The 26,064-nt window shown below is 42.4% G+C and overlaps 1 protein-coding gene across 7 annotated transcripts in view; it reads right to left on the reverse strand.

The window, feature by feature from the left end:
* Positions 1 to 14,952: 14,952 nt before the first annotated feature.
* Positions 14,953 to 26,064, reverse strand: part of LOC128328449 (cytidine and dCMP deaminase domain-containing protein 1-like) — a 30,127-nt gene continuing 19,015 nt past the window's right edge. For 5 of the 7 annotated variants that reach the window (XR_008309222.1, XR_008309225.1, XR_008309223.1 and 2 more), the window contains 3 exons: positions 25,542 to 25,655; positions 23,474 to 23,523; positions 14,953 to 16,985 (listed from right to left, as the gene is read on the reverse strand). Coding sequence is in view for 2 of the 7 variants with exons in the window: in XM_053258457.1 (XP_053114432.1) it covers positions 25,555 to 25,655 (101 nt within the window). In the remaining 5 variants the exon portion in view is untranslated. Of the gene's footprint in view, positions 16,986 to 23,473; positions 23,524 to 23,722; positions 23,799 to 25,541; positions 25,656 to 26,064 lie in introns of those variants that run through there. The other 2 variants (XM_053258458.1, XM_053258457.1) reach the window with 2 other exon arrangements.

The raw sequence follows: 26,064 nt of genomic DNA on the forward strand, positions 1-26,064 counted from the left end.
ATCTGTATGCAAGTATTCAGACTCCTTTAAAATATGAGCAGCGTTTATTTTTAAAGGCATCCACCCCCAGGGTCAGATAATTGCTGTGTTCTGCATTCATACTTTTATCCTCTGACAGTCAAACCCATTTAAAGTATATTCGGGGGGGAAACCACCCACAGTTGATTGCATGGTATTTCTCTGCTTCTTGGCTACAAACCTGGAACTTTTGCAATTCTTAAAACAGTTAATTGAGAGGATTGGGAAGATATACACTGAATGGTTGATTCCAAACATTTTGTACTTGACTTATTTTTAAAGATCATCAATATTGTTAACACACACATATCACACTTTAATGCCAAGGAGCTGAGCAACAGACATGAGATGATCCAATTTCACCATCACAAGTTACAAACATCTCCTGACGTTGGTTGGACTGATAACCCAAGGGCGAGTGAGACTCATGGCTGAACAGATATCTGAATGCAGGTTGCCTTGGTCGAAGTCTAACACACTCTCCACTGTCTTCTTCTGTTTATCACTAGTAAAGGTGGGGCCCCCAGGGATGCCTTAATTCATTTGCCTCTAACCCAAGCATTGGTGGTCTGTGGAGGAGACATTTGGGAACAAAAACCCATTAAAAGCCTCTCCCTATTTGAAAAACAAAGCATAGTCGAGATCCATATTCACAAATAGGTTTCTCCAACTACACTCAGTCTAAATCCTCCAAAACTCTCCATCCTGAACTTTCTCTGCTACCAACTATATTGTAATGAGCCTGGGAGCCTAGCCCTCTCATGTTCATCTTTTCATAAAACCTAGCATGCTCCCATGCTTTCTGAGCAGTGTGCAACCACTGCCAATTTAAGACACCTGGTCTACCTCCAGCACAACTGCATTGCATTATCTTGTTTGGTCTATCACCTCCTTTCAAAACCATTTGGTTCCCCAGTTCACTGCTTCTTTTGTCAATTAACTCCCCACCTGTCTTTGAATCCATTCCCTCATAGCATTTCCAAGCTAGCAGCTAGTTTTAACATCAAGGGGACTAGCAGTGTCATGTCTCCCAATACTCATAGAATACTCTATGGTTCAATACTCTAAATGAACCATAGAGAGTATTCATTTCAATGGTTACTGCTGAATGCATTGTTTTTCATGCAAGCAGGTTTAGTCTCTCAAATTCCCCACATTAATGATCTGGTATATTAGGATAACAACTGGAGATCTATGTTATTGATTCTCCAAATGAGATTGTATATTTTGATTGTTAGTCAATAAATGTTCAATACTTTGCATTAAAAGTTTATGGTTTCTCATTTGTATCATTCCCACATCTGCGCCCAGTTTAGCCCTCACTGTAATGACTCCACAGTGTTCACATGTCTTGCCCTACATGTCGTAACAGGGAACACTCTGTGTGTTTCTTCAGGGCAACAACAATGCATTCAAATCATCTCCACCACATGAAAATGGTTCCATCTGTCTTCATCCTTTCTGGAGACAATTCAGAAACCATGTTGAACACTATTTGCTCTTGATTTTCATGTCATGCTCTGTATTAGAGCATGTTTTCCTGCACTGTGCCTTCATGGACATAGGGTCAGCAGTTTTGCATTGAGAAGTACAATTGTAGCAAACAATTCATCTGTGTTGGATGAATAATAGCTGATTCCTGTTGTGCGTGAACCCTTGCATGAAGGATTTCATTGTGATGGCTGGCTGAATTTCACACAAGGAAAGCCGCACCCATGCACAGGCTGTGTCTCTGCTGAATGCAGCTGTTTGACATTAGCTTTCATTGAAATGTTTGCACAGAGTTCACTGTTGCCATATTTACTCTTCTGAACAATAGAAAGTGGGAAAGATTGATACGATGAAAACGCTGTAGTTGTCCTTCCTGTGGGAAAAGAAAATCTGAACTGATTTCTTCAAGTGAAGTGTTTGTGTGTGTTGTGCATTTGTGACATAAATTCTCTAAAGTAAAACTACTTCTTCAGTTTTCATTCAGCCAGTTCAAATGAACACAGCTGCAACACACAAAAAGGGGAAGGGATGTGCCGAGAGAGTGCCTGCCCCGACGCCACTGAAGGATGACTTGAAAGCGCTGTTGGGATGCCCTTCAATCATGTGTGGGGACTGTTCATTGGAATGGTTCCTAAATAGGTGCTACAAAACTGTGTTTAAATCCTCTCCCACTGTATCCCCAAACCAGCATGGGTTAGTCATTCACTGGTCATCAGCTGGCAGATAATCGGCTGCCTCCACTAATCAGCCACTTGAGGTAGCCATCTCACCCAGCATCATTAGCAGGCCAGCTGTGTGGGGAACCCAGCAAAACTGTAGCAAATCAGTCCAAACTGCACTGCAGTCTCTCCCTGCAGCTCCAGTGGTGGTAGAGTGCACAAATTTCCACGACTCTCTCGTCCCTCCAGGTGGAATTTTTACTTCCAGGAATTTGTCCCTGAGAGTGACAGATAGTTGGAAGTAAAAATTATATCTTCAGAGAGTGGGGAGAAGTAAAAATTGCTCCCTTCCCCTTCCACTCCCACTCCCACTGGGGTTGTGGAGAAACACTGGAACACAGTTAAGCTCCTCTGTTTGCATCTCTGCAGAGCTACTTCCATTTTTGTAGCCCTGCAGAGAATATCAGCCACTGTGTACTACAGTTCTTAAAACTCTAGATTTTACAATTGGGTACCCTATCTAGACATTGTATGCTTTTATCATCAAGTGCACATTTCTAACGCCTACCCTTTACATTACTAACTCCCCATAGGCCTGCATCAATGGGTCCATTTTGCTTCTACAGAAAGGGGCCTCAAACGATGAAAATCATCAGCCCACATACCATTTTACCACACTTTCATTTCAGAGGAAGATCTTTAAAATGTGTGCTTTCCTTAAGCTATTTCCTTTTGTAGCAAATTACAGCCTATGTCTCAGAGCAAGCTCACGTGAGGGAAGGAAATGATTAGTCATCTCTGAAGAGCTGCCTGGCTAGGCTTCTCCTAAAACTCTTCTGTATTTTGGGTAGGTTCAAAAATGGCTGCTGCCGCCACCCCTCTTTTCAACAGAGCTTGCACCTCCCTGGGCTTGGGGTGGAATCCCAGGGAAACTCTCTTTATTTTGCTATTAGACTAGTACAAAAATCTTCCACATGCAAGGTTACACGTGGTGAGAAAACTGATAGCTGCTGGGTGCCTGAGGAGATGTGCTAGCACCAGAGAAATCCCCTTTCAGCCTGTCCCCACTTTCCTGAGTTAAAAACCCACTCGGAGAGGCTTGTAAAAGAAAAGAACAAAAAGAAAACAGTTTTATTCAAGTACTACAGTCTCCTTCCGTATGAGGCTTTCTCAGCTTTTAGTTATGGGTAAAAAATACTCAGTAGGTTACAAAAGTATTTCAAAAGCACCCTGAATGATGTTGGGATGGCACACATTAAAAATCTTGGTTACCCCATTACAAAGAACAGGTCTGTAGGGAAATGCAAAAGCACACATAAATGCTTACAGAGTATTTTACAATGCTTTAGGTGTATTAAGCATCAGCTAGTGTTTCTTATTTCAATTACATTGTAGGTAAACTATAATAGAACAGTATCAGGAATATGCAAAAAAACCCAACACCACAAAAGGAATATAACTTCTAACACAAAGTCTTACTAAACAAACTGTTCCCTATGCTGAATTCCCTTTCCCTTGACTCACCAAACTCCTGTTGATAATTCAAGTTTCCTGCCATCCTGACCTTCAAGGAGCTGCAGAGTTCATTCCATGATAGAAATCTCCATGCTAGCTTCAACCATGAGGGAGCAAAAACTCCATTGCCTCTCACTAAGCCTTTCCATCCACATTTATCTCTAACAAAGACTCCCCTCTTGTTCCCAGAATTCCCTACAACCACTCTCTAGGTCCCACCCACCTGGTGTACTAATTGGCTGCCCTGGAGTTCACCAGAGTGTCAGTCAAGACAAGAGTTCACTCCCCATTAACTCTTTAGAGGTAAGAGTGGCTAATCACTACACCTTTCATTAAATTTTCCCGTAATTCCCACTATATTCTAAAATGTCTGTTAATCCTCCCTCTGATGTGAACAATACATTTAGTATCAATAATGGATAGTATGCATATTGGCAGTCTTGAAGTCACACCCAAATGTAAACAATCTCTACCATGACTGGCTCTAATCTGTCAATGTAAATGCTAGATATGAGAAAGCATGGCTCTGAAAGAGCGTGAGATACTTGATGTTCTCTTATTCAGTTATCTCTGCTGTATGGCCTTGGATTATTCAGCCTGTTTGCAATTTATAATAAATGCTTCTTTATCTTTCCTTTTCTCTGTTGGAGGCCACATTCTCCTGACACTCCCCTGTGTCTGTGGTTGCTCTGAGACTCTTCCTTTAATGCTGATTTGTGGAGTCCATTGGGGTCTGTTTGTAAATTTTAGTAGGGAGGTGAGATCAATTATTTGCCATGCTTGCACAGAAAAATTATGGCAGTTAACGGGGGGCAGACAGTAGAACTGAAGAAAGAGAAGTCAGGAACAAGAAATGTATTATGAATGAAGAGGAGACATACAGAGTGAGCAGAAAGAGGTTATCTCCTGGAAATGTATTTTCAAGGTGACTGTAAGGATGTTATTTCCTGTCCCGACAATTATATGCAAGTGCTGAGGCATTTGACTGGTCACTATGGGAAGCAGGTTGCTATATTAGATGGACCTGTTCATTCTTGTCCTTGTGGCTGTGAAAAACATGGGATGGCCCTTTGTTTTCCCATGATTACAACCCAGTGTGCATTGATGAATCATCCAGGTGTCTGGGTACAGAAAGAAGTGCATTATATGAGCAATTTGCATTAAAAATATAATATTTTAATACTATTATGATCAACAAGGAAATGTGCATAGAGTGAACATCAAGAGGACAGCACCTGGAAAAGTATTTCCAAGGTGAATATAAAGATAGTGGCTAACATACAACACAAGGGTACATCAGCCCCCTAATGTTGCATGTACACAAGCTGTGCGAGTTATTAAAATTGCACAAAAGCAAAAATTGTGCAAATGAGGTTACACAACAGAAACAGTGGGCTTACACTTGTGTAATGCCATTTGTACAACTTGCATGGTATGTCAGCCTGTGGCCCACATACTGCTGCACAGTGCCTTGCGGGCAGTTTCTGCATCACTCACTGCATACTGTGCAGTGGTGGTCTGCAGTCTGTTTCTGCACTGGAAATAATGGCCATAGTGTCACACAACTGCATGTATGTAATTTTAATCATTTGCAGAACAGCATTCTTGTGCACCTATGTCTTTTTTTTTTTTTTGCTGCACCGTAGGTAGCGGGTGATGCAGAAACCGCCTGAGAGACACTACACAATATATGGGCCATTGTTTTCTCACAAGCATATGCAAGTGGAAACTGACAAAACAGACTGATAGCAACTGATTCATCACATTGTGTTATCTTTCAGGAATGCATCTGCAGAAATTTAACACGGAAACACAAACCAGGCTCCATAACACTTATCTCACAAAATCTGCCAGGAGTGCAGCCTGAGGTTTGCATCATTGCCTTTGACAGATCTAATAGAGGTCAGCATACTCAAGCCAGAGTTTGGGGAAATTTTCTCACAGGAAAACTGCTATCAGTTTTGACACATTATTTAAACAAAGTATCTAAATTGTCCAAACAAGCATCTGGTGGATTCACCAATCTTTTTTTAAATCTTGACATTTTGATCCCCAAACTGGTTGCAGCAGAGATGACTTCATGCCAAAAATAATGTAAGTGGTTGGATCCATTGGTGCAAGTTAAGTCTTCCATAAAAGAGAAGCACAAGTTGTGCAAAAGAAGATGATGTGGCCTGGTACTCTTGAATGCAACAGTCCAATCCGGTGAGGAGAGGAGAGCTGGTCTAGGAGAGGAGAGCTGGTCTTGTGGTAGCAAGCATGACTTGTCCCCTTAGCTAAGCAGTGTCTGCTCTGGTTGCATATGAATGGGAGACTTGGTGTGTGAGCACTGCAAGATATTCCCCTCAGGGGATGGAGCTGCTCTGGGAAGAGCAGAAAGTTCCAAGTTCCTTCACTGGCATCTCCAAGATAGGGCTGAGAGAGATTCCTGCCTGCAACCTTGGAGAAGCCGCTGCCACTCTGTGAAAACAATACTGAGCTAGATAGACCAATGGTCTGACTCGGTATATGGCAGCTTCCTATGTAATCCTTCATGTGTTTACTCAGAAACAAGTCTTAATTGCTGCTGTTCTGTGCAAGGGGACATGGGCTGATTAACCACCACCACCTGTGTCCCTGCATGTGGGGACTGCAGTCCAGGGAAACAGCACTCAGTGGTAGGAGCTCTGTGCACTGAGTTGCACAACATAGTACCTTTTAATTCCAATGTGTGCTGTGTCACGCAACTCTGTGCACAAAGCCCTTACCACTGAAAAATGCTGCCGTGTGGTGCAGCCCCACTGCGGGTGTTTACCCATGTGCAGGTAGTGCTTAAGCAACCTGTGTCCCCTTGCACAGTATGTCAGTCACTGGCTTACATGTTGCACTGCCCATCACACATCCAGCAGGGAAGTGGGTTCTCTGGCTCTGCAGTATTCACCAGCATCTGGACACCCCTAATGATAACAGGGGAGGCTCCGCGCATCCTAAGTGCTGCATTAAGAGCAGCTGCAACCTACTCCTATCATTCCCAATGGGAGTAGGTTGCAGCTGCTATGACCCAGTGCTTAGGATGCACGGAGTCTCTCCCATCATTGCTAGGAGTGTTCCTGGCCATGGAGCTAGTGATCTCACATTCCTCTTGGATACACGACTGGTTGTAAGGCTCTCAAACCAATGACTTTAAAGTGGGTTTACTTCCAGGTAAATAAGCCTAGGGTGACAACCTTGGTTTCTAATAGCTGAAGAAAAAGAAACTTCAAATGAAGCACACAAAGTAATACTATGTCAAGTTGCAGCGAAAGTAAAATGTGCAGGACCTTTTTAAATTTTGGGGAAATTGTTGGCTGCATATCATTTAAGAGGATTTTAATCTCTGCAAACAATAAAAAAGGATGCAGCTATTGCTGGAATGCTGTAAAGTGTCAGGATAGTTCTGAATAAAGCCCTTTAGTGGGTCATTCTTGTGGAAAGAATCAGTATGAGTCACATGTGATGCGATGGCTTTCTTTGTGTATATATATATACACAGATACACTTCATGAGCTCTCAAGATGAAAGTTGTATTGATTCTGACTGCATGCAGTAGGACAAACTTCATGGGCTTTTTCGGACGGTAACTTTACTGTGACTTTACTTTGGGCTGGGGGCATTCACATATTGGCCAGATTTACCCTGAAGTCTGTATAATATTTCAGAGAGCACTTCACACATGTTTCTGGGTTTTCCCTCCATACTGGAACCTAACCCGATTTATGTCCAGGGTAAAAAAAAATCAGCTTTTTGCATCTGAGTATCCATTATGCCCTGAACTCACAGGAAAGCCTCACGGTAAACTGAGGAAAAAGTAAAACCTTAGTAAAACCTGCTTCTGAATAAGCTCCAGCTCTCTGGGCACTTAGGATCCCGAAATTCCTGGATGTTTTGTGGACACCTGAGATTATATGGAACCATTCTAGCAGTGAAATGGCTGCATGAATTATATACAGATACCTGAATGACATCTGGGTTGTAATAATGGGAAAATAAAGGGAAATCATGTTTTCCACTGTCACTTGAGAATATAAGAAGGGCTTTCTGGGTCAGACCAGCCAGATGCCTTCAGGATCCCACAAGCAACATGCAAAAGGAATAGCCTTTCCTCTCTGTTAATCCCCAGTAACTGGTATTGTGAATAGAAAAAGTCCTATTTGTGTCACCGATCAAGAGAAGCTGGATTGGAAGAAGATGAGCGTGGTTTTAAAGTTGGAGGAATGGACATCAATAACTTGCGCTACGCTGACACCACTCTGATAGTTGAGAATGTGGATGATCTGCAAGCTCTAGTAATGAAAGTCAAGGAGCACAGTGAAAAAAAGTATGATAGTATGGGACTGCGACTAAATGTAAAGACTAAACTAATGACAACGGGTACAGTAACCAGCCTCAGAATTGACAATGAAGATATTGAAGTGGTGGATAGCTTCTGCCTTTTAGAATCAACTGTCAACAGTAAAGGATCCAGCAGTCAAGAAATATGCCACAGACTAGCACTTGGTAGGGTTGCCATGTAGGCCTTGGAAAGCATATTTAGATGCCGTGATGTGTCTATACCTACAAAGATTTGAATCATTCGGACCATGGTTTTTCCCATGACACTTTATGAATGTGAAAGCTGGACTCCGAAGAAGCAAGACAGAAAAAGCATTGATGCTTTTGAACTTTGGTGCTGGAGAAGACCTTTGAGGATACCATGGACAGCCAGGAAAACAAACAAATGGATCATCGAACAAATCAATCCAGAATTTTCACTCAAGGCACAAATGACCAGGCTCAAACTATCATACTTTGGACCCATTATGTGAAGTCCCAGCTCCCTTTAGAAGTCCATAATGCTGGGGAAAGTTGAAGGAAAGAGAAGAGGACGGCCAGCAGCAAGGTGGATGGACTCAATTACAACAGCAATGAATGCACCACTGAGAGACCTTAAAGGCCAAGTTGAAGACAGATCATCCTGGAGAGAATCTATCTATGTGGTCGCTAAGAGTCGACACCAACTTGACGGCACTTAGTCAGTCAAAAATACTCTTAAACTCCTGCCCCAGCTTACTATATGCATATCTTCATGGAATAGTTGATCAATAGTTCACAGAAGCGTGATCAAAGGTGAAGAGGGAATTAAAAGAATGTTGACATATTTGTGTAAGGACCCTGCCAGGCTTTCCCAAAATATTGTCAAAAATGCAGGGATCACATAGCACACAAAGAATACAATCATTATTACAGGATAAGTGCAATACTGCCATCTGCTGGAAGGTTGATATGGTGCAGAACCATAATTTACGGGTTAGAATATTTAGAACATAAATCAGCTGAGGTGAGCAGTTCAGTCTGAGTGGACAAATGATTGCTGTGATTTTTGAAAAGGTCTAAATCCCTAGAGAAGGAAAATAGGTGATAGTATAGCACTTTCTTTACACCATGTATGGGTTATTCTACAATTTGGAGTGTAATCCTTCCTTGTGTGATTTCTTTAACTTCCCATGTGAATAAAACACAAACATAACAATTAAATTATTAACTTTGCACTTTAAAGTTTCTTTCTTAACACAACAGAATTTGAAAAATAAAATAAAAAAGGTTACAGAGACTTGCTCGGACTCATGTGTCCAAACTGAGATTTTTCCTTTTGGTGTTGTTGGCTTGTTTAGAGTTCTTTCTCTGCTGTGACATTAAGATACAGTCTTTTCTGTCTCCCCTTCTTGAAAGCCTGACAGTAATAAATATAGGCTTAACAAATAACCAGTCCACAGAACCTCTCTATGCAGGAACCATCTTCAGCAGGCCTCTGGATCCTCTCAGGAGGATTATGCCTTTTTTTTTCTTCTTCTTCTTCTTTAACCATATATTATAGTCCCTGTTCAACTTGCAGCTCACTACTGGACAAGCCTCTATCATCTGATGTTTTAACCCTTAAAGAGCAGGAGTTACAATAAGATTGCAATACTTTCAGTGTGCTATGCTTTTACTGTCCTAACCATTGGGCCATATGTGCAATGGAGTTTTAAATATTTTAAACACACAAAAACTACTATAAAATTTCATTGATGTTGTCAGAGGAATAGAAATGAACATGGGCAGGAATGTCCTCCAAAGAGTATTCCATGGAGAGAGTATGACAATGTGTTCATTGTTACCCTAACCTTGTCCTCTGCAATTTTACCCTAATTGTTTGGAGGTAGGGATAAAATGGTGCAGCAGGGAAATAACTTGCCTAGCAAACCAGAGGTTGCCGGTTCAAATCCCGGCTGGTATGTTTCCCAAATGATGGGAAACACCTAGATCGGGCAGCAGCGATATAGGAAGATGCTGACAGGCATCATCTCATACTGCCAGGGAGATGGCAATGGTAAACTCCTCCTGTATTCTACCAAGAAAACCACAAGGTTCTGTGGTCGCCGGAGTCGACACTGAAACAGCACAACTTTACCTTTACCTTTAGGGATAAAGAAAACACAAAGAAAGATGTAAGTGCAACAAAGCTATCACACATTTCCCATCTCTAGGGGAGTAGACATTGCCATAAATCACTAGGAGCATTCGTCCCCTGAGAAGGTACCAAATGTGTGGGCTTGGACCATGGACTAATTTCTGTAAGATATTATAGTTGGAGCTCAGAGAGTTTTGGTTTACAGATACCTCTACCTTTATTTAAGAATGGGTATACAGTAGTTTTGTAACTGCCTGGTCACATTCTATTACTTGGAGGGCGTTTTTGCCTAGTTTGCATGGATGTAAATAAATAACCCCAAACAACACCCATTCCTAAGAAATCAAAGGCAAAAAGAACTATAATGGCTGGAAATAAATGATCTCAAAAAGCTAGTGTCAGACAAAGCTTTGCTAGATAGAATAAGAAAATTGCAAGAAAATGCTGTATATAGTGTGTCACTGGCCGACATTTTGAGCAAGGAAGAGCTAATGCAGAAGGGCACTTTCCAGATTGCACACTACCACAGTGTCACAACACGTCCCTTAAGAGTGCTTCCAAACTACACGTGTTTCAACAGTGCAGTCCCCGGGCTGTCAGCAAGGTGCCGTTCACATTTCCAATGCTTTCTTTTGGTTTTTATTGCTGCATTACAGCCCACCAGTGAGCCCCTGGTGGCGCAGTGGTAAAACTGCCGCCCTGTAACCAGAAGGTTACAAGTTCGATCCTGACCAGGGGCTCAAGGTTGACTCAGCCGGTCGGTAAAATGAGTACCCAGAATGTTGGGGGCAATATGCTAAATCATTGTAAAACCGCTTAGAGAGTTTTGGCTATAGAGCGGTATATAAATGTAAGTGCTATTGCTATTGCTATTGCTATAACATCACATATGCATCGCCAAAAAAAAAAAAAAGGTGTATTTTCCCATTGTAGGAGGTTTGCCCCATCATTTGTGCATTGCAATGTGGTACGGTGTGGACGGTTCAAATCACAGTGCAACAATTTCTAGATCCCCTTTCCATTCATGGATTTTTTTTCCCCCTGACCTGGGTTCTTGCACAATGGTGCAAACTGGTTTTGATTTGCTTTCTGCTTCTGTTTTTGATCACATTTATTTTTTGGAGGGTTGCCTTGGTGTTTTCCCATTCTAGTGTGGTGTGTTGTGGTGTGGAGGGCTCATTCCGCAGTTCGAGGAGATGTTGATATGTAAAGCCCCTTTCTGCATATTAATCATCCTCCCCCCGCTGGGGTTCTTGTACAATCCCCTATTTATTAATTTATTACTTTTATAAACCGCCCCATCCAAAGGCTCTGGGTGGTGTACAACCTTTAATTTGCTACTTTGGCCAGAGACTCATACTAGTGCAGCTGAGTGGCTTTCTGTATCCAGCCTTCACCCTTTCTCTTTCACTTTCACTGAAGAAGAAACCCATTTCACTTCTGTGCAATTCCATTTACTACAAAGCAACAGAGCAGTCCAGGACAGGGAGAAAGAATGGTCACTTACTTAAGAAAAAGCCCAACGAATTGAATCATTTACTTCTGTGCAAGCCCATTTACAGCAAGGCAACTGACCCCCACCCCTTGTTTACTGCAAGGAAGCCCAGTGAACTGAATTAATTACCAGCAAGCCTGCAAACTGTTCTCAATGTGATGTGGTATGGAGGGCTCATTCCGCAGTTCAAGGATTTGCTGATATCTAAAGCCACTTTCTGTATATGAACTTTTCTTTTCTTTTTCACTCAGGTTCTCATGCAATGGCACAATCCTCTTTCTATTGCCTTAATATAGAAAGCCAATCAAGGAATGGTAGTCTGCGCCATGGTGCTCCCGCTGGCGGCGGTTTTTGCACAAAACCACCTGGCGAGGAGGAACATCGTTATGCCATCCCCCTCTACAACCCCATTGGCCAAAGTAAGGCAGAAAGGAGGAGCAGAGAACACGTTTTCAGCAGAATATATGAGAAAACATGTTGCAATGGACATAAGAACATAAGAACAGTCCTGCTGGATCAGGCCCAAGGAAGCCCATCTCGTCCAGCATCCTGTTTCGCACAGTGGCCCACCAGATGCCCCCGGAAGCCACAGACAGGAGTTGAGGGCGTGCCCTCTCTCCTGCCATTACTCCCCTACAACTGGTACTCAGAGGCACCCTGCCCTTGAGGCTGGAGGTGGCCCACGCCCTCCGACTAGTAGCCATTGATAGACCTCTTCTCCATGAAGTCATCCAAACCCCTCTTAAAGCCATCCAGGCCGTTGGCCGCCACCACATCCTGTGGCAGAGAGTTCCACAAGTGGATCACGCACTGTGTGAAAAAGTACTTCCGTTTGCTGGTCCTAGACCTCCTGGCAATCAATTTCATGGAGTGACCCCTGGTTCTAGTGTTGTGTGAGAGGGAAAAGAATCTCTCTCTCTCCACTTTCTCCACACCATGCATGACCTTATAGACCTCTATCATGTCTCCCCGCAGTCGTCTTTTTTCTAAGCTAAAAGGCCCCAGGTGTTGTAGTCTTGCCTCATAAGAAAGGTGCTCTAGTCCCCTGATCATCTTGGTTGCCCTCTTCTGTACCTTCTCCAGTTCAACAATGTCCTATATGAAATATATGAATGGCTGCCAGCTCACCACAGACAATTAACATGATTTTGACTGCAGTTTGAATACAGCACCACAAGTCATTGTAGCTTACACCACTTTCTACCAGTGTAAAGCTTGCTATCTAGAAAGCACCCAGGAGAACAGCCTAACAAAGATTCTCAACTGCCTGCACTGGTGCAGCAGGGAAGTGCAGTAATTTTTGATGCCCTCCCCCTCTCCAGAAAACCCTCTGTGCCACCCACAAATATGTCCTCAAAGGTGCCAAACATTGCTACTTCCCTGCTGTACTGGTGCAGTTAGTTGGAAAGTTCCATTAGGCTGCTCTTTTGCTGCATAGGCATTTCCTTGCTCTGAATGTCAGCCACTATCTGGGCGTAGCTACATGATGATTGGAGGAGGCAGCAAGCAACATAGTTTACTTTGCTCCCTTCTTGTTACCTCTTATGGCCTTCACCATGATCACCAAATCGAAGTACTGTTCCCCCCCCCCTTACCCATGCCCCCACCCCGCTCTGGATACCCAACACCCCTTTATCCAACTTCAGCCTTCAGCAATTCAGCCAATTTACTTGTACCTACCGGAATGGCAATAAGATGGGATAGCGGGGAAGGTTTCAGAGACCAAAGTAAATATATAGCAATTTTATATAAAATAAGATGAATAGCATATTTTATAATAATGGGGCTGGGGATCATCAACAAACAGGATTGTAAAAGAAAAATACTTATATGTCTTTGGCAGTAAGCACTAAGAGTAGCGAGGGTATAACAAGGGAGAAATTCATCCAGTTAAATATCCCTATACTGGAATACTACTTCAGCCAGTCTTTAAAAACAAAAGCTAAGATATTTTCTCTCTCTCTCTCTCCTGGTTCAATGCTTATTTTCAGCAGTCTCTTCCTCAGCACTCCTGACTTTTCTTTCTATGTCTTTGTTTTATGTTTTTCTTTCTTTCATTTTGGCTTAAATAGTCTGGTTCTGAATCCTCCTCCAAGATTTTGACCAATGAGAAAGGCAGTAGTTTAGATTTCTATTTGTTTAGTACTTAATGGTACCAGCTCTGTGCCTCCTTCCATCGACCGAGTGATGGAAGGGTACGCATGTGGCCCGTTCACTGCCAGTCGCCTCCTTCAGTGGCCAGCTGGGCTCTGCACCTCCTCTTTCCATCAGCCAGGAGCCCAGACGTTAGAAGGAGGAACTATGGAGCTGTATGAGTGGGGTGCACACACATGAGCATGTGTACCACCACTGGGGGGGCAACGTGGGGAGAGGAGAGGCCACCAGTGTAACGAACACTGCCCACTCTCCCCTGCACCCACACACACCATCAACGTCCCTGATTGGAACCTCCTGGAGACTTAGAATTTCTGAATCTTCTCCTGGAACTTACTCTCCCTTTCCTAGTGTTGAACTACAAATTACTCTGAGGACAAAAATGGACTCTAGCTTTGAGGCAAAAGTACACTTCCCCCTCTTCCTTTTTTCTAAAGGCAACCATTTCAAAACACTTTATCACCATGACTAAAACAATTATAAAATGACAGAAACAGTTCCATATCATCACAAGGCAACTTTTTTTTTTGGCATTTTAAATTTTGATTAGCTTTTATAATAGCTTTTACATTCAAATTACATTCATTTATTTAATTCTACACATGAGGCAACATTTAACAGTTTCGTAAGAGAAAAGAAGAATTTTCTGCTCAGTGCAAGAAATCCAGTTAAGTCCACACTGTAAGTTCATGAGCAGTAAACTCAGTTACAGCTTCCCGCAACCCAACAATAAAATAAGTTCGTTCTGAAGCGCTCTACTAGTGCTAGATTCAATGAAGCATCAGAGGAAGCCAGTAGTGCAGTTTCCTGTTTCCATGTCATGGAGAGGGGGAAACCTTGTTCTGGGGAATGGGCTTTCCAGGAACAATCTTCAATTAACTATTTGACATTATACCTTCCAACATGTCACTTCTCAAAATAAGGATGTGCTTGTAACACCTTGGTAGCACTGCCACCACTGTCTTTCTAGAGGGAAAGCTTCCCTGTTTAGCCCCAAAACAGGGATGACCTCAAAATATATCCCCCAAAAGTCTCAAAATCTCTCACAGTAGTGTATTTTATTCAAAAACAACTCCATTTTCTCCTTCCCCTCCCTTTTCTTTTCTCACTCCACCCCCCTCACTCTCAACAGGATCCCCCTCTCCCCCCACCCACCCACACTGACTTCTAAACAACAAAACTTAAAGGATAGAATACAAGTAGCATGAAGCCTGAGCAGGCAACATGGGAAAGGCGGAAGTGAGTACTTCCAGCACAAAGTTTGAAGTAATTTAAAATCTAGTTTATTTAGGCAAGTACAAAAGGAAGAGAGTTTACAGGCAAACAAAGCAAATAGTCAAAATATACAAACAAGGTACCATTTCTTCCTACTTGGTGTTAAGCAGGAGGCTAAAATATTTGGGTTAATAGGTTGAAGTTCAGAAGTTAAAAGCTTGCATAATGAATGGAGCTTTCCTCCACCCATCCAGGCAGAAGAGCTGTCTGCATACTCTCTGGAGCTATGCAGCTTGGGCTCAGCTGAGAATCTAACCATATGTGTAAATCTAAACTAATACAGGAGCAGGAACAACAGAAAAAAGCTCTCTCAGCTTTATATAAGAAGATACTTGTGTTTTCCTGGTATATCAAGTAGAACTCAGAAAAGTGTGTGTTAATTAAGAATCTACCTATTTATTTATGCACTATCCAGCCGGGATGTTGGGGAAATGGATCAGGTCTTTTGAGGTCTGAGAATCAGCTCAGCCATTATACTCCAGTGGGCAACTGGACACAAGTATTAGAAAGGTATTTACTTGATGCTCACAGATTCTGCTGAACAATTTTACATAATGTCTCGCCTATTCTCCCCTTGCAGCTGTTTTCAACAATCAGATTACATAGGAGTTTCTTGATAAATTAGCAGGCTGTTTCATGAGGCAAAGGATATACATAGAGGAAAGGCAAACATGAAGTCAGGCTAGTTCACAATGGAGTACCAGAACTAAGTTCTGGTATGTGATTTAAGGAAGCTTTTTCTGACAGTGATTGATGATTATTTATATTCTGCTTTTCAATAAAAATACTAAGAAAATAGTTGCCTGTTCCAAAGGGATCACAATCTTCTTTTCTCTTCTTTTCTTTTTTTTAGGTAGTAACCAGCAATACCCACTGGAAGGATGCTGTGCTAGGAGTGAAAGAGGCCAACTGCTCTCCCCCTGCTAAATACAGTATAACACAGCTAGCACTATAAATGGTGCCTCTTGGCCCAGTTAGCAGGGGATTATTGCACCAGACCCCACAATGCTGAAGGCACTACCCTGCTATATCTATATCTATATCATCTATATCTATATTTACATCTATATCATCTATATCTATATCTATATCTAAAGTTTAAAACCCCTTTGGTTTAAGATAAGAGAAGGTGCTTACAATTTTCACTATTGCAAAAAGCAGGGAATTTGCATGTTAAGATGGTCACCTCTACAATGAATTTCCTAACTGTAAGACCTGTTGAATAGTCTGCTTTACACAGTAGTGGACTCTCCTGATTATCAGTTTTCAAACAGAGATTGGATGACCATCTATCAGGGATGCTTTAACAATTCCCTGCTTGCACATAAACACACTTTTATCATACAGTATTGCACTTCAGCTTAATTCTCATTTTATAAATATTCTTTGGTATTTTACTATATACTATAATATTGATATATATTATACTTATATCTATATTGAGGATTCTGTTTTTGGATTTGTTTATGCAAAATAAAATCATACTTCCCAATTACCTACAGATACCAAATATTGCATACACAATCCTGCGACTTAAATTAGCCGAACAAACTATTTTTTACGCTGGAATATGTTGGGTGAAATGTTTAAAAAATAAATAAAGCAATTCTGAATAAAACCATCATTTTAACTGTTATTGCTTTCAACAGATTTTTAACACTGCTGTGCAGTACGTAAGCCACTAATTTCTAGGCCAGAGTTTAGTCAAATGGCTAAAGGAAAGGTGTAATTTTTTTCCTCAATATCCATGACATTATAAGTAAGAATGATATTGCTATCTAGCTTCTCATGAAGACAGATGTTGCCACAGCAATCATCAGCTTTGCTGTAGCATCCCCAGACTCTTTACTTGATGAATGAACAGAATTATTCGGTGTCATCTCTTGTTTCATCCACAAATGGCTGTTCATCCACAGATGGCTGTTCATCTCTGAAAACAATGCAACATTAAAAAATAATGATTAAAATTATTTTCTGTTTGAAATGTTTCTACCAATAAACAGTACAATTCTTGTTAGCTATCTCAGTTATGAATAACAGTTCAGTGCTAAACCCTTTATATCTCATTTTTTCTTGTTCTGGATGGGATTTAATGCTTCCTGAGGGATCAAGTCTGCAGTCTTGGAGTGCTTTTAGATCTGACCATTTCAATGGAGGCCCAAGTAACCCTTGTAGCATGGAGCGTCATTTACCAACTCCAGCTTTTACCTTTCCTGGACAAAGATGCATGCACATAGACATGCATACATAAGCACAAACATTCACAATAATATAGAAGTGCACATTGTTATAGAATTCAGAAGTGGGAACTCTTGTATTCAGTTGGATCAGGCCAAGGCCTATTGAGAAACTGCAGAGAGAAGAGACAAGGCCAAAGGACTTTCTTCTCCCCACAATGAATCAGTCATGGGGTGGGGGGATTGGGTTCAACAAAAGCTTATTCTGAGCCCAATCCTCCACCTGTCTGTCAAACTATTGGGCAGGGGGAGGCAGGACCAAGAAGCAGTGCACTACAAAAGAAATCACCACAGGTCACAGTTTCTCTTAGCCCCAACCAAATTCTAAACAATGGATTCATAAATGGATGTAGACAGAGCATGCTCAACTGATCTAGACCCCTTAAACAATCAGCATAAGGAGCATGCTACGCTAAAGGGAACATAAGCAGAGTTCAGCTGGATCAGGCCAAGGCCTATTTACTCTAGAAACCTGTTTCACACAGTGGCCAAACTCTGGGAAGCCCACAAGTAAGAAATTAAGGCATGCATCCTCTTGCATATTGCTTCTGAAACCAAAAAACAGTGGTGGCTGACATCCTGATTCCTGACTAAATTATTCAGAAGTTCTATTTAAATTAAATAGTCCTTTCAAGTAATTGTATCTCTCCATTTGGAGAGAATCAGGAGGAAACAGGAAGTAGGCTGTTCCAGTCTTCTAAAACATACACTCAAGTATATTACAATGCAGAACATATCCTATTGCTAGTCTGACAAAGTGGTTTTTCATGGTGATACTGATGTAGCAAAAGACTAAGCTATGAATCAGGAACTCCGTGGTTCAAATCTCATCTCTGCCATAAACTCACTAGGAGGTTTTAGGCAAGCTTCTCCCTCTTAGCTTCAGCCCATCACTACCATCTGCAAATGGCTGGGGATAATATTGCTCACTTATTTTATAGAGTAGTTTTAAGGATTACATCAAGTTAATGTATGTGAATTGCTTTGAAAACTTCAAAGCACTATACAAATGTTAAGTAGTAGTAGTATTACATCCAAAACATTCTGGAGACATTAACATTTCTGCAGTTCAAGTCACCAAATACAGTACATGCCTAATCCTTCTTTGCCTAAAATCACAAGCTGAACACACATCACCTCTGAACAACTGGATGGTTCTGCTAAAGGCAGACTGCCTGAATCTCTTATTTCTCTCCTTGCATGTTTCCCATTGTGTCTGTGACTTTGCTCAAAATGCTACCACTATCACTGATCTGGTCTTCCTGGTGCCCAAGAGTGAGAGCAAGGATCACACAGGACTAAGAATGACCATATCCCTCCAGGGTACTCTGACAATATCCCTTCAGGGAGCTTCTCCCTCCAGGGTACTCAGTTGAGGAGCAGGGAAGGGGAAGCAGGTGGGGATGTGGAGTGGCTGTGGTCTATAAGAACAATCTCTCCCTTGCCAGGATCCCTGTCTAAGTGTCTGACCATATCGAATGTGTGTGCTTAAGTTTGGAGATTGGGACTTCTGTTGGTGTACTGATCCCCCCGCTGCCCAATGGAGTCCCTAACTGAGCTGACGGACTTGGTCTCAGGCTTAGTGTTGGCGTCGCCCAGGCTTGTGGTGCTGGGGGACTTCAATGTCCACTTTGGATTTGTCCAGTGCCCAATTTGTCTAGGGTGGCTCAGGAGTTAATAGGGGCCATGACAACTATGGGCCTATCCCAAGTGGTCTCAGGACCGACGCATATTGCTGGTCACATGCTTGATCTGGTCTTTCACTCTGAACAGGGTGGTGTTCTGTGGGTGGGGACACCTGTGATTTCCCCATTGTCATGGATGGACCATCATCTGGTTAAGGTTGGACTCACGACCATGTACTTCCTCCGCTGGAGTGCAGGGGGTGGGGGCATTAGGATGGTCCGCCCGAGAAGGTAATTGGATCTAATAGGATTCCAAGATGCCTTGGAGGGATTCAGTGTTGGCTCTGTTGGTGACCCTGTCAAAATTCTGGTGGAGAATTGGAATAATCAACTCACCAGGGCAGTGGACACGATCGCTCCTAAGCGTCCTCTACGACCTGCTTTGAAACTAGTCCCTGGGAATATGCAAGAATTGCAGGGGCTGAAGGGGCGAGGGAGACGACTAGAGAGCAAGTGGAGAAAGACTCGACTCAACTCCAACAGATTACTACATAGCACACATTTGACGATCTATGCTCAGGCGATATGTATGGCAAAGAAGTGATTCTTTTCATCCCGTGTTGCAGCTGCAAGTTTGTGTCCGGCAGAGTTGTTCAGGGTTGAGAAACAATAGCTTGCTGTTATGTTTTTAATTAGTTTTTTTGTGGACAAAATCTCTTGTATTCGGGCCGTCTTAGATTAAAACTCCACAATTGTTACAGAGTCTGATGCTGAGGTGTCCAGCAGCTCCTCTTATGTGATGAACCTGGATCAATTTCAGTTTATGACTCCTGAGGCCAAGGAGCTTGGAATGGTGCGGCCTACCACCTGCCCTCTTGGTCCTTGCCTGACATGGCTTATACTATCTGGCAGGGAGGCCTGGTAGAGATTATAATTGCTTCTCTGAGGGAGGGCAAGATGCCTCCTTGTCTTAAGGAGGCAATAATTAGACCGCTTCTGAAGAAGCCTTCCTTGGATTCCTCAGAGTTAAGCAACTACAGGCCTGTCTCCAACCTTCAATGACTGGGCAGGGTGATTGAGAATGTGGTGGCCTCCCAGTTCCAGGCGGTCTTGGAGGAAACTGATTATCTAGACCCATGGCTTTTGTGTGGGCTATGGGGTGGAGACTGCCTTGGTCGCCCTGATGGATGATCTCCAATTGGGAACTGACAGAGGAAGTGTGACTCTGTTGGTCCTTTTGGATCTCTTGATGGCTTTCAATACTATTGACCATAGTATCCTTCTGGAACGTGTGAGGGGATTGCGGGTGGGAGGCACTGCTTTGCAGTGGTTCTGCTCCTATCTCATGGGCAGATTCCAGATGGTGTCACTTGGAGACTGTTGTTCTTCAACATTTGAACTTTTGTATGGTGTCCCTCAGGGCTACAAATTGTCTCCAATGCTGTTTAACATCTACATGAAACTGCTGGGAGAGATCATCAGGAGATTTGGTGCAGGGTATTATCAGTATGCTGATGACACCCAAATCTATTTCTCCATGTCAACATCATCAAGAGAAGGCATAACCTCCCTAAATGCCTGCCTGGAGATAGTAAAGGGCTGGATGAGGGATAGCAAACTGAGACTGAATCCAGATAAGACGGAGGTACTTATTGTGTGGGGTCAGAACTCGGGAGATGATTTTTATCTACAGGTTCTGGATGGGGTCATGCTCCCCCAGAAGGAACAGGTATGCAGTCTGGTGGTGCTTCTGGATCCGAACTTCTCCCTGGTGTCCCAGGTTGAGGTGGGGCTGATACATCAGCTGCATCCTTTTCTTGATATGAACGACCTCAGAACAATAGTACATATGCTGGTAACCTCTAAACTGGATTACTGCAATGTGCTCTATGTGGGGTTGCCTTTGTACATAGTCCGGAAACTGCAGTTGGTCCAGAATGCAGCAGCCAGGCTGGTCTCTGGGTCACCTAAGAGAGATCATATTACTCCTGTGTTGAAAGAACTACACTGGCTGCTGATACATTTCCGGGCAAAATACAAGGTGCTGGTTATTACCTATAAAACCCTAAACAGCTTAGGCCCTGGGTATTTAAGAGAACGTATTTACCATGAGCCCCGCTGCCTGTTAATATCATCTGAAGAGGTTCATTTGTGGTTGCCGCCAACTTGTTTGTACTCGGGGATGGGCCTTCTCCGTTGCTGCCCCTGAACTTTGGAATGCGCTCCCTGTTGAAAGAAGAGTCTCCCCATCTCTGGCAACTTTTTAAAAGGCACTGAAGACACATTTATTCATCCAGGCTTTTAAGTAGATTTATGGTTTTAATTTTTAATGTTGTTTTTAAATGATTTTAATGTTAATGATTTTAATGTTTAAATGTTTTTAATTGTTTTAATGTTTTTAATTATTTTAATTGTAAACTGTCCAGAGACACAAGCTTTGGGGGCTATAAAAATAGCTGAATAACAAAGATGAAGAGCCAGCCTAGTCTGAAAAGGGCATTGGCATTAAATCAGCTCCCCCTAATTTAATTGGCATTAAATCAGCTCCACAGCTTCCCAGTGGGGAAATGACTTGATTATCAAGTCAGAGGTTGCCGGTTCGAATCCTCACTGGTATGTGTCCCAGACTATGTTTCCCAGACTATTTGTTTTCCAGACTATGGGAAACACCTATATTGGGCAGCAGAGGTATGGGAAGATGCTGAAAGGCATCATCTCATACTGAGCAGGAGGTGGTAATGGTTAACCCCTCCTGTATTCTACCAAAGACAACCACAGGGCTCTGTGGTCACCAGAAGTCACACATTTTACCTTTACCTATTAAATCAACATCTCTGCTTTAGGGAGTATCCAAGTTTAGCACAATAACAGCTGCTGGGAAAACTCAAGGTCACTTCAATCCCTCCCTTTCACAGAAGCTAAAACACAACGCTTGAGTAATTGCTAACAATAAAAGAAAGCCAAGGAGGTCAAGGATTGCCGGCCTATTGTCTTTTGGAGCACCTGAATAAGAGCAAGGAGCATCATGAGGCTTAATGTAATCAAACCTTTGTTTTCGGACATTAAAGGTCATTTCCAGAATGGGCACCTGCCTGATCCTGCCCTCAAGGTAGAAAGTCTCTATAAGAGATGTCCCTTTCTCCCCTTGATTTGTGTAGCATGAATCCTGTGTATGCCAACCTTCACAACATATATTATTTTCCTGTCTCTCATTGGACACCTCCATATACCCAAGACTCATCAAACTGTTGGGGGACTGGTGGCTTCCGGGTTTACTGCCTTTGCACTGTGCCAGAGAACTTGCTGACTTGATCCCTCCCTGCAGCTTCCAACACTACCAAGGTCTTCCTGGACAGCATGCCCATGACCCTCAGCCACCTCCATAAACTACAATAAAGCCCATCCACCTCCTTCTATCCACAGAAGGACAGCCAACAACTGTTGAAATCAACACATTCTAGCTATGCAGATTTTAGGACAGTTTATAGATTGTAACACTCTATCTTTGCTTTCTCTGTCACCCCCATGTGTCTTGAGTCTGTTGCTCCCATTAATGGTACCCTAACTCTGACCCTGCCTTTACTCACAATCAGCTTTCCAACAAACTTGTGTAAGATGATTGCTGTAGGCACTGTAGGTAATTTCCTCACACAGCTCCCAAAGCATAGTTACAGGGCGTAATAACCACACACCTGAGCAAACATGGTAAAAATTCTCATTGTCCATAAGATGTAATACATGGCAACACAAAGAATAAAAAGTTAAAACAGCAATCCTATTGTTGAAAGCATTCACATTAATGGATACTATCACTTAAAATGAGTAGAAACAAAAAAAGGGGAGGTGGAGGGAAAGTCTCAAATGAACGTGTTCTGAATGAATTTTTTAAAATTTGTTTTGTTTGTTATTTCTCTTGTAAACCGCCCTGAGCCATTTTTGGAAGGGCGGTATAGAAATCGAATTAATAATTAATAATAAAGATCTCCCCACCCCACCCACCTGAAGAAGACAATATGCTGATACATGTTGGACATATCTCTTGTAATACATGCATCCACTTCAAGCACCATTTGGGGCTCTCTTTCTCTCTTTCTAAAAACTCCCAATGCTGTCCCTCTCTTGTTCTGTTCATATCCAAAATAAGTAACAATAATATGTTCAGCCAGGCAACTAAACTTATATTCTCATTCTACAAACATATGCATCACTTTCCCCATTTCATGTTGCTAATGGCCCACATACCACACAGCATCCTTTGGGTGGTGTCTGCATCGTCCATGCTCCTACACAGTCCTAAGACAACACGGACACAATTGCACAAGAGCGCAATTGGCAGATTCTGAAAACGTACAGATGGAATTGTGCAACCATACGGCCATTATTTCTAAAGGCCATTTGATTGTGCAACTGCGTTTTTGCAATTTTAGTATTTGTGCAATTGCGCTCTTATACAACTGTGTCCATGTTGTCTTAGGACCTGAAGCAGCAGCAGTGGTATGGAAACCACATGCTGGATACTGCACAGTATGTGGGCCAATGTTTTTATGATTGCCTACCTGACAGGGCTTGGGGGGGCTTCCACTGGGGTTTGAGTGTCAGGTGTCTCCTAGGGAAAAGAAGAGTGCCACTGTTATTATTTCTTGAAGACAACAACCTCAGTAGGATCATGACTGTTAGTACTTCAAAAAATGAAAACATTTTAATTAAGTGATTTACTTTATATGCCTACTTCTGAGAAAGACATGGCATGGTCAACCTGCTTTCAGATGCTTAGCAAGCATCAGGATGAAGAAGAATGTCTGCAGCAATCCCCCACAACCTTCTTCAGCAGTAAGTCCCAAAGTGTGGAGAATTGCAGCCCAAGCTAGGATCTAAACTGAACTAGAAATAAACCACACTTGTTTGGAAATGCAATATATTCTAGTCTAATAATATTGCTAGCTGTAATTAAGATGACCTTGTATCTTAAATGTAATTTTCTGTAGTGGAGTGATACTGAATTAGTATGAATGAAAACTGTTTGCAATGAGCAGCCTAACTAGTTGTTCAGCAGCAGACCTGGATCTGTGAAGATGGGTTGCACCCAAATAGCGGCCAGATCGACAGAAAGATGGTTTCTAGTCAGGAAGCAGCAGGCACAAGAGTGTTCCTTAATCTTTCTTCACCTCATGCTTTTCCTCACAATGCACAGGTTTGTGGGTTGTTGTTGTTTTCAGGGTTTTTATGTTAATTGTTTTAAGGTAATGGTTTTTATTTAAAAATGCAAACATAATTCTGAACAGCATTCTCCCTCTCTGCCTCCCACCTCCCCTCATCTCCTTCCCAGTTCCCACCCTCAAGCTAAAATTAACCCAGGAGCAGATCAACAAATGAGCAAATGTGTACAATGAACAATGTACAATGATCACCACTAGGGGAGCTGTACCCAGATTTCCAATTTAAACCATAATTTCCCCGTAGGATCAATGGAAAACTCAAAAATATTAATAACTCCCAAATGGCTGGGCCGGAAGCTCTGAAACTTCACATGGCTTCCTACATAACAATAACATTAAATGTGAACATTCAAGGAGATCAGTCCACCCACTGATTGTTAATGAATTTTTAAAAAACTTTTTTAAAAAAATGTAAAAACACATTTAATGCTGCCATCATGTGCTACCACCATATGAATTTTGAGAACTTTCTACCCAGCCATTCTGGGGTTATAACATGGGGTGAAAAAATGAGGGTATTAATCCTTTTATATGAAGGCAAGGGGCAGTTTCCTTCAAATAAGAACAGAACAGAACAGATATTTATATAGCTCTTTTCTACAAAAGTTCCCAAAGTGGTTTACATAGTGAAAATAATAATAAATTAATAAGATGTATCTCGTCCCCAAAGGACTCACAGTCTAAAAAGAAACATAAGGTAGACACCAGCAGCCACCACTGGAGAGATTCTGCGCTGGGGCTGGATAGGGCCAGTTGCTCTTTCCCTGCTAAATAGTTGGTGGACTAGAGCACAGGGATTACCCCCAAGCCCACATCTAAGAAGTGGCAAGGCCTGCTCATTCACTTTAACTTTTAAATCCCCAGTCCCACAAATAAGTAGTCTGTACTGCTTCTCAGTTGAGTGCAGCTGCGGATATAAGAACATCCCTGCTGGATCAGGCCCAAGGCCCAACTAGTCCAGCATCCTGTTTCACATAGTGGCCCAGATGCTCCTGGGGAGCCCACAGGCAAAAGGTATGTGCATGCCCTCTCTCCTGCTGCTGCTTCCCTGCATCTGGTATTGAGAGGCATCGTGCCTCTGAGGCTGGAGACTTGGAGATAACCCCTTTAACTTTTAAATTCCCTATCTCTACTCAGCTGGGAAGTGGCACAGGCTGCTCATCTGCAGCACTGAGGTTTTAATGGGGTAGGTTTTAATGGGGTTTAACTGGGCAGCAGACGGGGTGGATTCCCTGAAGAAAGGCAACATCAATGTCTTCTCTCTTCAAGAATCTTAGTATTTCATTGTGCTTTTGTAGGTTGGCCAAGCTCCTCACATTCCATTATTTTCAAAGAGTACTTCATATGAGAAGGCTACAAGGCCATTAGTACTGCAAATGAAAGTGGCCCTTAGGGCCCAAGAGCTCACCCATCTGACCCATCTAGTGATGCATGCCAACACAGATTGTAACCAGGCACCGCCCCACAACAGCAATGACCAAATCCACTGCCTGCCTGCCCTTGGTCCATGTGGTGACAGCTTCTAATTCAAAGAAAAGAAGCAAATAATGCACTGGTTAAGCATAAGGCATACTCTCATTCTCTCCTCAAAATCACACCCTCCCTTGCTGCTTTGTTGTTGCTTGGCTATAATCCCGGTTCCAATTTAAGCTTGCCACTGAATATCACCTTCAGTCCTATGCAATACCACTAACAATTTGGGCTGCAATTCTCCATCAATTTGCTTGGAAGTTAAGTTTCATGCTGGAAAGTATTTAAAAAAGTAAGTCCCAAAGCACTTTGTTAAGCTGAACATAATAATATCTCAAGATCTTTAGCTGTTTTTCCTCAACTGGAGCTAATGGTTGAAAAATGTCTTGAGATTTCTCTTGAGTATTAGCTATCAGAGCTAGGAGTAGGCAGGAGGGGAGGGAGAGAAGAAAACAGTGTGA

Source organism: Hemicordylus capensis, chromosome 5 (genome assembly GCF_027244095.1).
Source record: "Hemicordylus capensis ecotype Gifberg chromosome 5, rHemCap1.1.pri, whole genome shotgun sequence".
Lineage (NCBI taxonomy): Eukaryota > Metazoa > Chordata > Lepidosauria > Squamata > Cordylidae > Hemicordylus > Hemicordylus capensis.